The 13,362-nt window shown below is 38.5% G+C and overlaps 1 protein-coding gene across 1 annotated transcript in view; it reads left to right on the top strand.

Moving 5' to 3' along the window:
- mtrr (5-methyltetrahydrofolate-homocysteine methyltransferase reductase) overlaps positions 1–13,362 on the top strand; it is a 56,401-nt gene that overhangs the window by 25,142 nt on the left and 17,897 nt on the right. The window contains exons 11-12 of the mRNA XM_017718269.2: positions 198–387; positions 1,713–1,831. Coding sequence (XP_017573758.2) covers positions 198–387; positions 1,713–1,831 — 309 coding nt within the window. The remainder of the gene's footprint in view (positions 1–197; positions 388–1,712; positions 1,832–13,362) is intronic.

The raw sequence follows: 13,362 nt of genomic DNA, 5'->3' as shown, positions 1-13,362 counted from the left end.
ATTATTACTTTCAGACCGTACAAGTACACACAGTGTAGATTCATACTGGATTAAAAGCCCTCTACAATTATTATTGTCAGACTATAAAAAACTGCACATACTGCAGATTCGTACTGGATTAAAATCACTATTATTATTTCCATTAAACTGTAAAAACTCTAGAGGGCTAACTTTTTCATGTTTGTGTTATTGTGTAGCTCCAGTCTACGCCACCCTGGAAAAGTTCATTTTGTGTTCAGCGTGGTGGACTTTCCAGCATGTGTGGAGCATCCAGAAAGGACAGGGCTGTGTACAGGATGGCTAATGCACCATGTTTCGGCCATCCTGCAGCCCTATGGGAAAACAGCCTCCGCAGAAAAGACTGCAGATTGTCCAGCTTTACCCAAGGTGAGTGCACTCAGAGTTTGACCTTGGGACAGCATGTCCTTCCTCTTCCTCGAGAGCCATAATGAATCCTCTAGCTCCGAGTTTCTCCCTAAAGCACAAACACGGCTAATCACAGGCCTGGCTGAGTTTGATTTGCTCTGCAGTCCTTTAGGTTGCAAGAACTGGAGGGAGAGCTTAGTCTAAATGTAGAATACAGAAGACTGACTACTCAAAGTTGGTGCTGAAACATGAACTATAATGCAACTAAACGTGACTAGGCTGTTACATTTTCAGCACTTTTTGTGGGTGCCTTAAAATATTTCAAACTTAATACTCAGAGGTGGAGACAATAGCATGAACCCACTGAAGTGAAATGTTTTTGATGCAATAATGTCTCCAGTGAGGGTAAAAGTGTCTTTCCAAAACCAACTTGAGTAGAAGTATGGATGTAACAGCTCAATAAATACTTAAGGTTGCTCTGTGTACATTTTTTTTTGTTAAAAATTAAAGTAAGAATCAGGAGACTAAAAACTGGCTAAAATGTGCAGTGTGTGCTGCTGCAATTCACACCTGAAAGAGTCAATTGAAAGTCAGATGCAAAAGGTTGGATTTTGTGGCATTTTTTTCAGACCATGTTATATGTATTCATTACACACCCAGGTTTAAAAAGAAGGTCCTGCTCAAGTGCAGACTATGTTATAGTCATGAAGATACAATAAGAATAGTAGAAGCATTCTCTGAAGTCACTTCCTTCACCAGGTGTCAAACTCTCTTGAATTCTCTTGGAATGTTGTATGCAATTACACGTTTCAGCCAGAGAAGTCTCCAAATCCCCAAAACCTACACAGTGTGCCTTAAGTACTAAATAACTTATACACCCGAACTGCAGTGGAACTTCTTAGTCCATCCAGCATCTATCAGCATGAGAACTGCAGTTTGGCTATGTTCTTCTGTTTTTGGATCCTTGGATGCTAAAGCTCCAAAATGAGAAGTGAAAGTAGGAGCAGAAGCAAGGCAGCAGAATGACAGACAAAAAAACAAAACAAAAATAGGAACTAAATATGTATCACTAAAGTGGAACTGATTGCTTTCCTCACTGATAAATGCCTGCAAAAGTATGTCATTTGAAAAGAGTCATAGAAGTACAAATCCATTAACATTTTACTTTGAACTGAGCGAATGGATAGCAAGTATTGTTATCGGTCAGTACTAAATACATGGTTTTAGATTCAGTATCGAAACAGGAAAAAGTGTCATTGCACCATCTGATTGATCAGATATGAATGTAGACTAGCTTTGTTGCAGTGCCTTCAATAGTATGAATTAAACTGTGTTTGCTGTCTCAGATCAACGTGAGACCACGGGTCAGCAACACCTTCCACTTGCCTTCTGACCCCTCTGCTCCCATAGTGATGGTTGGTCCAGGCACAGGTGTGGCTCCTTTCATTGGCTTTCTCCAGCAAAGGTATGCAGTCACAAATAACCTGTCCTAATATTTTGTATATCAGTTAGGGGTGTAGCAATAACAAAAATGTCACATTATGATATGTCCTGTGGTTTTTCTACCACAATATAACACATTTTCCCCCAAAAAAAAGATGTCAACTTTTTTTTTCATTGAGCAATTGCCAAACAGGACTGTAGCATCTCATAAAAGTGGTGGGTAGTTCTCTGTGGGCCAGTTCAAGTTGATGCATTACCTCAAGTGTGCAATGCTGAACAGAAAGCGTGTAAAATTATGAAGAAAATGTGATTTTGCAGTACTGTACAGATGTTTTAGGCACCCAAGCACATTATGTGAAAACAATTTGTCTCAGCAGCGAGTCTGTTTGTCCTTGTAAAATCAGCATATGTCATTAGAATGCTAATATCAAGGAAAAAAGCCAGTAAAAAGTAATCAGAATTTCTTGGTTTTCAAAAAAGTAGCTCTTGTGAGCCGGTCTGAAGGACAAAGTTTGATGGATTTTGATGGATCTGTTTAGTAAATTTTGTTATTAGCACATCTGATTTAACATAAAGTATTGATTAGATAAACCAGTTACTGAATAACTACAAATAAAACTACTTTGAGGAGAAGTTTGATATTGTGTACATAAAATCACTACTCATTTTATTAATGTTATTGTGATATTGAGCAATTTAACACTCACTGACCAGATGAACAGCTTTTTAAATATCATGTCATCTTATCCTATGTGAATTGGTCATAAATGTTACAGATGTCTTGTGGTAATAATTACATTACTCAGCCTCCCCATGTAAAACTAATCTCATCCCAGTAGTACTTATTATTATAATTATTATATCACCTCACAACCCCTGTGTTGAAAAAAAGATTATTAATGTATAACACCTCTTATATGTGAAAATGGGTCGAAAATGCTGTTAGACAAAGCATAAATGTTTGAGTGTTTAATAAAGCAGGATCATATAAGTCTAAAGTGAGGGTTATCTGCTATAAAGGTTCCTTAGCTCTTCTCCTATTACACAAGATGGACTCTGGGCTTAGGTTATCTGGCTAAATCAGAAATCCTCCTTTATTAAATACCCCCAGTCGGGGACCTGCATACTTTTGAGTTTCGTTATTGTTTCATTTGATATTCATGAGACATGCTGTCACCTCTGCCAGTTGACAAGGGGAAAATATTGTCTCTAACGGTTTGCAAACGGGTTGTGTAGAACAGCAAACATTAATTTTGTTGTAGAGTTTGCACTGCTGTTGACTAATCAGTTCAGAGGTTTCTTATGCTCCATCAGTGTAGTCAGAGATGTAAATGTGCCCGTCAGTGCAATACACTTACCTGTAATTTACTTCAGAGCACAATAAACATAGTGATTAACCTGTTGTTCTTTATTACGGTGTTAAAAAGCAAACAGCAGCGTTTGCAAATGGAGGGATATTGATATTTACAGCTGTGGTTTGGATTTTATTTTCTCAGAAATCACATAATGCACAGTAATGTAGCCTGAATTTAGTCCATACCCGTTTTATTAGGGACGTCCTGATCCATTTTTTTGCTCCACAATCTGATACAGCTAATTTTATGTTGAATATCAGTCAGTAAGAAAGGTTGGTGAATGAGGTCTATTGTTGTTTGGCCAAAAAGACATTGAGCCTCATTCACCAACCATTCTTCAGAAGACATTTCTTCTTAAAACCCCATATGCAGTTTTCACAAAGATTTTGAGATTCACCAATATTTTCTTATTTGGGTTTTGTTCTTAGGTAAGAACAAAATCTACAATCACTGAAGATCACAATGGTGTGAACAAGTCTGCGCTTTAAGAACACATCATAAATCTTACATAGACTTTTTCTTAGGACCTTTCTCAAGTACAAATTTAAGAAAAAACTTGCAATATATTGGTGAATGAAGCCCATTGCTGGGCTTCGAAACATTTTTCATCGTTTTGTCTAATATAAACTTCCTAAAATCTGGTTATTTGTGAGCACGTTAATAAAGCATTCAAAGAGAATTCAGTCAAAACAGGCTTAAGGATGTGTCTTCTGAGGATGTGAGTGAAATATCTATCATTGTCATAATATATACATCGATGTAATGTTGGTTTTGCATGATTCATTTGAGACGCAAACACCGAGCTGGACCTTCTTTTTGAGGCTGTGCATGTGACTTTAATATGTATGATGTGGTCTCAAAAACCCCATACCCGACATCTCTGACTTTTAAATGATTATTTCAGGCTTTACTGGGCAACTCGCAGCAGTGCACACATACCATATTTAAGCCTGTTTTTACTCTCCTGACTGAGTGATGCAACCTTTTTTCAGTTACAAAAGAAAAATCTTACAAACACAGTTCTATCAAAGTCTAATAGAGATTGCTTAACACCTCAACATGGATTGAGGCAAGTCTGTGATTTCAGAGTGTAATCTGCACAATGTTTATTATCACTTATTTGCTATATTAGCCTCGTAGGTCCAGTGTAAAAGTGAAGAAGCTTCAGACACCAGACATTTCGAATTAACAATGCTTTGAAAGCGCAATAGATCACTTTTACAGTGAGGAGGATAAATATGAGACTGTGCTTTACCTGACCAGGTGTAAATATCTTAATAACTGGCACTGAGGAAGCTGTCAGTGGTGCTAAAGGGTGAAGCATCAAAGTGAAGGAGAAAATAAATAGGGTGTGTGTGCGTGTGCATCCGCAAAAGGCAGCTGGATGAAACCTGTCACCTCAGAAAAGACGATTTATGTTTTTTGCACCAGGAGTGACATCCTAAGACTGTATATGAATGGAAGTGTCTGTCTGTGTTGTCTGACAGGGTCATCTTCTGCTTTTTGTGTGAGGTGTGATATAAGGAATACAGCAGTAATCAGAGGGGCGAGTGGTGAATGCGGGGATGATGGATGTTTTTTCCCAATAGAGGGATGGCACCACCTGTGGAAAACAGAACTGCTGATGAATGTCTGCTTGTTGCGTGCACACACACAGACACACACACACAGACACACAGACACACACACACAGACACAAAAATTTTAAACTGTCAGCATGGTTTTTGTCTGATGTAGCTGAATGTATGTGGTGTTTCTTTCTTTCTTTTCCCCAACAATAACCAAAACAAACTTTTTTCCATTATGCCATAGTTACAGTGGGGTCCTAAAGTCAAAGACCACTGTTTTGCATTACTTTCTATTTTAATACAAAGTATTTCATTATAACTTTATCATTTTGACATTATCATCATAACATTTTGAGTAAAAAGTCTAATCTTTGAATGTTTACATTAGTTTCTCAATATTTGGTATGTCTCTCTTTTACTCTAATGAGAGCGTGTGCTCAAGCTGGGTGAGCCTCTGCAAGTTTGTGCAAAAGCCTCTCATTAGTAGATCAAATCCACCCAAGTCATTTGAGGTGTGATTCAGTGGAAGGGAACATGCTCAAAAAACTGGTCTTTTATTGTGTTAAGGCCTGGTCAATTTTAAAATGTGTTTAATTTGAATCATGACCTAGAAATAGAGTAACATTATGATTTAATGTTTCTTCTTCATTTTAATTGTCATATTTGTTCTTTGTTTTAAAGTTTTCAGGGTTGTAAAACTATCTGTTGTTTATTTCCAGCTTTAAATGAGCGAAATAAGAGATTTTCAATGTTGTCTCAGATTTGGGACTCTACTGTAGTTCCAACCTTCCAATGCAATTAGCTGAGAGGTATTCTATGTGTGCCAATATCTCTTGATAATGGCACTCTGACTGAACCTCTTTAAGTATCTCTACCTCTTATTCGACTGTAATGTAGAAATGACAACCAGTTGTTAAAAAAAAAGTAGCAGCAACAACTTTATTACAAGGAACTCCCTTGCTGAAAAGAAGCTAATAATTTGATGCACCAAAGTAAACATTTATGGCCGAAACTGAAGCCGAAGATCAGAAAGTTTCACACTGGTCTGAAATGTGGAAAAAACCTAACATTAAATAAAAACAGTTTGCATAAAATGAACTTGCTTGAATTATCAAAGAATGTAGTAAATGGTAAAACAATAACAATAATTAACAAAAGATAACTTTCCACAATAGAAATATGAGAAATGTTCGATGCGATAGACCATTCTCATGCTTCCATGTTTCAGTTCTAATGACCGCCCTGGTGGCATACTCTGTTGTCACCATGAGAGTGTGTACCGAATTATTCAACATGATTCAAGAATCGTGAGGGAGGGGGTGGAGACAGAAATGGGTCACCAAATATACAGTGGTAATATATTTGGCCGAGATAATAGAGATGTATTGATATGGGAATTGTATGCCAATGCCAGTATCTAATATCTTTTATGTACATATCTGTTAATGTCAATACATAAACATTGGGAGTACATCTATCTGGATTAGCATTCCAGAGAAATATAACATTTATTTCGGTAGAGTTAAAATGCAGTAATATTAATAAAATACAAATATTTTTGTGCAACATTCTGCTCTTCCAGAATAAAATAAATACAACAACAAATATCAGCTTGAAATATCGGTCAAATCTGAGCATCTCTACAAAGCTGTAGTATACAAAGTAGTGAAGTATAGGCACTTTGTTGCTGTACGTAAGTACAGTTTGTACTTGAGTATTTCCAACACGTACTGCTTTTTATTTTTGCTCACTACATTTCAAAAGAAAAGTCTGTACTTGCTACCGCACCACATGCAGTTGGGTTTTTGCAGAAAGAAAATCTTTTTGTATATTTCTGCCATGTTATTTTTATTTTTTGTCATTAAAATAAGCAGGAGAAAGTCAGAAATCCAAACTAAACACACAGAGTGTCATTCACTACATATCTACATAACTGATTGTGTAATTACATTTTAATAATAATATAATTTAAATCAAATTTATAGCAAAATGACTATAGTAAGTTAAGACATTGAAGAGGTTATGACAGTTGTACATGATTCAGAATGGTGTTGCTATAATACCAATTTAATGATGAAAAGATATACATAAGGCAGTCTGATGGGACTAAATCTAAGAGCTGAGTTATAGACTCGAAGCTCTGTTGATCAGCCCAGCTTATGTTTAAATAAAGCTTATACAGCAGAAATTGGCACTGTCTTAGGTGTAAATGTTAAAGGACCTATGTCCTTTTTTTCTTGTCTTTTATATTTTAGGTCCACTTGTGATGTTTAAGTGGGTTTATGCACCGTCATTCATTTTTACATGACCGTTTTCTAACCTCTCTTTGTCCCTTAAAATTAAACATGCTGTTTTTGTTTCTGTGCCTTTAAGACTGATATATGTAGATGAGCTCTGTTCTGATTGGCTGCCCAGTGTTGCACCTCATTCAACAAAGATGAAACTTCAGAGTGAATGAAAGATTAAACTTCAGTAGGTGGAATACACATCAATTATCAATTTTAATTATGATATCAAAATGGTCTTTTTCTGTGTAGACATTTAAGCAGTATTTTATGGTCAGTCAATCTCTCTGGGGCTGAGCTGCAGATTATTCTTTATTTATTCCTCACTCATACACACAAAGCACTTCCACAAAAAAGCAGAACACATAATGGAGAGAGAGAGAGAACTATTTAGCCGTTCGCCCGCTGTCTGTCCGTCCTTGTGTCTGGCCAAATTGTGAAGACTTTGTGTGTCTCTGGAAGATTTTAAGTCGAGAATTCTCCCAAACACAGCTGCCTTTGATGGCTTCAATAAAAGATAACAATCGCCATTTTGTCAGCAGGCCACTGTTTGTGTCACAAAAGCCCAAAGCTTCCTTTTTAGCAACAAACAGCATGGGACGCTTCGATTTCCCCTCAGCGAATCAATGACTGTCAGCGGGCTGCAGGAGAAGCATTGTGAGAGCGAGAGAGAACGAGAGAGAGCGAGAGAGCGATACGAAAGGTCAGGGCCAGCAAAACTGTATGCAGATTGTTGATGAGAAGCTCCAGTGAACAAGCCATGACTTCAAATAGGAGCTTGTGTCATTTATGGCGGAGTCAAAGGTTCAAGCTATGAAAAGGTTTTATGCTGTTATTAATTTGTGTTCCATAAATTTTGTATGAATTATTTTTGACTCGTAGCTAAATGAAACAAGTGGAGAAATTCTGTATAAGTGCAGATTATAAACATTTTAAATACATACAGCATTTAGAGGAGATATACTATCATGATTGTCATTTGATGTATAGCTAGTATTGTGCATACACTCTCGTTGTATTTGTGTTATTTTTTTGAAATCCAAGGAATTGTGGAAAAAGTCAAATCTATCCATACAGAAAGGAAATTGGATGTTAGTATAATTTGTAATTGAATGACTGTGATTAATTCTATAGTAACATTTAAATAAATGGGTAATGTAATACATAATGTCCTTTTATTTTTACAAAACAAATGTGGTATGAATTAAAATCTACACTACACAGTTTCTTCATTTGTTTCAATGAGCAATGAATGAAAAATAATACATATAAAATTACAGCATGCTTTTTTTGGTAGCAATAACTGTTACTTCTAGGGGTTCAATATTAGGCTGATAAATGTAGACGATCATATCAAGTGTTTTCCTGTACTTTATAAAATAAACACCTTAAGGGTGGGTTTATGACAATATTTAGCATTTTTTCGTGATTAATTATGTCGCAATATGCTTTTCTGAGCATATCATGGATTCATATCATTGCAAAGAGAGCATAATTAGCCTTGTGTCATTTGATTTAGTGCAGTGCGGTATGTGAAACTTTGAATAAAAATCAGTGTTCATAGTTTTTGATAGTATTTTTTGTAATGTGGTGCTGCTGGTGCTTTTTTGTCTGTTTCAGCTTGTCAAACTTTCATAATACCTTAAAATACCTTGAAGTATCATGATACTCCATGACCAAATGTATTTGGACACCCCTTTTAATTATTCTCCATAGACAAACATTGGCAGTAGGTCGTACTGAAGAGCTCAGTGATTTTAAATATGGCATGTCAATGAATACCATCTTTGCTACAAGTAAGTTTGTGAAATTTCTGCTGCCACTATACTCTGGAGCAGTGGAAACATGCTCTTTGGAGTGATGAATCTAGCAGTCAGATGGACGAATCAGGGTTGCGTGAATGCCAGGGGAACTCTACCAACCACTATAGTACCAGCAGTAAATTTTGGTGGAGGTGGGATAATGCTTTAGGGCTATTTTTGAGGGTTTGAACTCAGACCTCAGCTTCATCATCATCATTAACCGCTTAGTCCAGATTGGGTTGTGGTCGCAGTTAGGAGAACAGAGAATCCCAGGTGACCCTGTCCCCCGCAACTTCCTCCAGCACATTCCTGGGGACCTCAAGCCGCTTTCATGCCAACTGGGAGATATAATCCCTCTAGCATGTCCTAGGATGACCCCGGGGTCTTGTCCCAGTAGGCCGTGCCTGGTACACCCCAACCAGGATGCCCAAACCACCTTAGCTGGCTCCTCTCGATGCGGAGGGAGTAGTCTCTTTACCCCAAGCTCCTTTTGGATGACCAAGCTCCTCACCCTATCAAGTAAAGTGTAGCATGCCACCCTGCGAAGAAAGCTACTTTCCACCACTTGTATTTGTGATCTCATACTTTCGGTCATTACCCACAGTTCATGACCATAGGTGAGGGTCGGGATGTAGACCGACCGGTAAACAGAGAGCTTTGCCTTATGGCTCAGTTCCCTCTTCACCACTACAGTCCGGTACAGTGACTGCAGTACTGCTGCCGCCTGTCCCAACCTGCGGCCGATCTCACGATCCCTCTTCCCATCATTCGTGAACAAGACCACAAGATACTTAAACTCCTCCACCTGGGGCAGGTCCTTTCTCCTTACCTGGAGCAGGCATGCCATCCTTGGATCATGGACTCGGACAGACTTGGAGGTGCTGATCCGCATACCAACTGCTTCATGCTCACGCTGCAAACCACTCCAGTGAGCGCTGAGGCATCCATGCAATCCAGCAAAAAGAACAACATTGTCTGCAAATAGCAAAGACGTCACCCTCTGGCCTCCACACATAATGCCCTCCTGACTTCGGCTACGCCTTGACACTCTGTCCATGAATATCACGAACAGGGATATATGGAGACAGGGCACAACCCTGGCGGAGTCCAACGCTAACTCTGAATGAGTCTGACTTAATGCTGCGTATACGAACACAGCCCTCAGCTTCACTGAAGGTGAAAGCTCCAGCATGACTGTCGTCTGTGCACCAAGTAAGGCATAAGGTTAAAGGCATAAGGTTTGGCAAGTTTGGTATGGAGCAGTGGCTTGCACAGAACGCTCTTTTAACTGAATGGGCATATTCTTCTGATATGCTCCAACATCTTATGGAAAGCCTTGCCAGAAGAGTAAAAGCTGTTATACTCACAAAGGCGGGGTTTACTCCTTATTATTGATTCTTATTTTTTGGAATGGGAAGTCCAGTGAACTCCCAAATGTGTGGTGATCAGGTGTCCACATAGTTTTGGGCATGCTGTGTATGTTTGCGATATTGCCCATCCCTACCATGGCTATACTAAAAGCCAATGAGTGAGTAGGTATTGAAGCAACTGCCCATCGTACCCTATTTAGAAGTGAGTTTTGACTCAGTGGGCTTTTTTTCGTCTATTCTAAGTGCAGAGAAATGTGTCAGAATGATTGTCCATGATGATCAACAGAATGCTACAGGTGTGACGGGCAGAGATTAGGTTGAAAAATACCTTTGTAGGCTGAAAGCAGCACTAGAGCTGTGCCTATGATGAGAGATGATTATATATTCTCCAGGATAAATGTACCCATGTTATTCCAGTACTTCAGTGCCACTCAGTCAGTTAAGCCACTGCTTGGTAACAGCAGCTCTCATCCTAGCTTGAACCCACAGTGGAGATTGTTGGTGTAATTTTCTTTCAGAGAGATGGCGACTATGTGCCGTCTGTCGCAGAACACTTGATTTGTATTCAGTATGGAGCCAGCTTGGTCTGCATGGTTTTTGGTAAAATAGAATCCAGGTTTTTCATATTGGTATTGATCCCTCTGGGCAGTATAAAGCCGTGCTGAAGGTGCTTTATTGAAGGCCATTTCCAGATTGGACACTGAGCTCCCAGATGCTAATAGCATCGCTTTGGGACAGTCTCTGTGCACACTCTAGCAAGAATTCTTATGCCAAATCTAATATTGCTCACATTGGAGCACTTTTATATACCAGTTAGAGGGTGCTAAAATTTCACCTGCTTTGCTTTACCCTGTAATGTTCCCATTAATCTTTCATGATAACATATGTATTTTATATTTATTTATTTATTGCACAACCTTTTAAATTGTCATGTTGATGCTTCTTTGATCATGGAGACAGAGTATGTACCATCTCATTCTTCTTTACAGCTGAATTTTGAATCAGACACTTAACTTTACTAGTTAAAAAGCTAAAAAGCAGTTAGAATGTTTTTACTATTTGTTTGCTGTTGTGTATTGTGCAGTTCAAATTCTCATTTTTGTTCATTTTGTGGACATTTGCTTCCTATACTTACTTTTCCTTTTTTGTTTTAACAAGCAAATACTATTCCTTTCATTTTATGCTGTTTTTTTTTTAATAAACACACACATAGTGCTGTGCAAAAGTCATTTAATTGATTTCCAGTCAAAACGGTTATCAAGTTATTCATTTTACAGCATCAGGGGGGAAAAGCCTCAGCAACCAAATACAACTTCAACTTTTTCTGTATTTGATGTGTACTGGGTAGACTTTCCATTCAAAACAGCCTCAGTTCTTCATGGCACAGATTCTACAAGATGTTGGGAACGTTCTTTTCCATGTTGACATGATTACATCACACAATTCCCACAGATTTTTTAGGTGCACTTTTATCCTGCAAGTCTCTACTTCTGTGTCATCCTCAAGGTGTTCTATTGGATTCAGATCTGATAACTGGAAGGCCCCTGAAGTACATTGAATTCATTGTCATTTTCATGAACTATCCAGTTTTGGTGAGCCTGTGCCCACTGCAGCCACAGCTTTAGTGGAACCCGCCTCAAGGTTCAACTTATTGTACTTTTCTGCTCACCCCAATTGTACAGAGTGGTTATCTGAGTTACCGTTCTGTCAGCTCGAATCAGTCTGGCCATTCTCTGTTGACCTCTCTCATCAACAAAGCATTTCTGCCTACAGAACTGCGGCTCACTGAATGTTTTTTTTTTTATTTTTTTATTGTGCCGTTCTGAGTAAACTCTAGAGGCTGCTGTGTGTGTTCAAAAGTTCCAGGAGATCATCAGTTATAGAAATACTTAAAGCAGCCTCACTGGTGCTAGCAATCATGTCTGGTTCACAACAGTGTTTAGGTAGGTGGCACCTGTCAAATTGATGTCCACTTGAATGCTTGGACACAGGGTTTCCTCTCAGAACATTACCCAGAGCATCGCACTCCCTGGACTGACTTGCCTTCTTCACACATCATATCCTGGTGTAAGTACTTCCCCAGGTAAATGGTGCACACATACTCAGCCATCCACATGATAGAAAACGTGATGTATTGGACCAGGCATCCTTCTTTCATTGCTCCAAAGTCTGGTTCTGTAAGTGCTTTTGATGGTGGACCGGGTTTTACCGTGGGCTCTCTGATCAGTCTGCAGCTATGTAGACACAGCATGGTGTGATACATTGTGTGTTGTGACACATTCTTCCAGTAACCACTGCAAAAATTGTTTGTGACTTGTGCCACTGTAGCTCTTCTGTCAACTCAGCCAGACAGGATAGCCTTTGTCGCTTTGCGCCACTGCTGATTGGGAGCACCCCATAAGCCTGGCCCTTTCAGAGATTCTCCGATCCAGATGTGTGGCCGTAATGATTTGGCCCTTGGCACTCAGGTCTTCATGCCTGCCCCTTTTTACCAGCATCCAACACAATGACTATGAGAACCAAGTGTTCACTTGCCATGTAATGTATCCCAGACCTTAATGTGCCATTGTTAAAAGATAATCTGTGTGTGTGTGTGTGTGTGTGTGTGTGTGTGTGTGTGTGTGTGTGTGTGTGTGTGTGTGTTTATATAACTGTATAATAGTTCATATGAACAACTCCAGTTAGTAGTACTAAAATATTGGCCTTCTACTGAGCGGGGCTATTTAGACCCCATCCTCCCATTTCACAACCATCTGATTAACTTAAAATGTATTAATGAGGACAGTCTTTTCGCTAATTAACTTTTAATGAGAAACATAGTAATTAGGAAGATATAATCTGTGTGACTGTGTTACCAACTCTACTTTTTCCTACTAAAGTTTTCACTGAAGACCAAAATGAAACTACCTGTAAAAAAATACAAATAAATAAATAAATCAAATATGTTAAATGATAAAAAAAAATAATTTGGCACTGTTATTATTTTCATTTTCTTCCCTCAAAAAATTAACAATGTTACAATAGCAGAACTTTGTTTTGAACAAAGTAATTCCTGTTGGGTAGATCTCTGGTTTAAATGTATGACTGTATGAATTTATTTTAAAGTATCTTTAACAATTTCAGATGGACCACTCAGCAATCTGCATGTTCTCCTTATTTAAGGGCACCGAATG

Source organism: Pygocentrus nattereri, chromosome 24 (assembly GCF_015220715.1).
Source record: "Pygocentrus nattereri isolate fPygNat1 chromosome 24, fPygNat1.pri, whole genome shotgun sequence".
In the NCBI taxonomy this organism is placed as follows: domain Eukaryota; kingdom Metazoa; phylum Chordata; class Actinopteri; order Characiformes; family Serrasalmidae; genus Pygocentrus; species Pygocentrus nattereri.
This window is presented reverse-complemented; position numbering and strand designations above follow the sequence as displayed.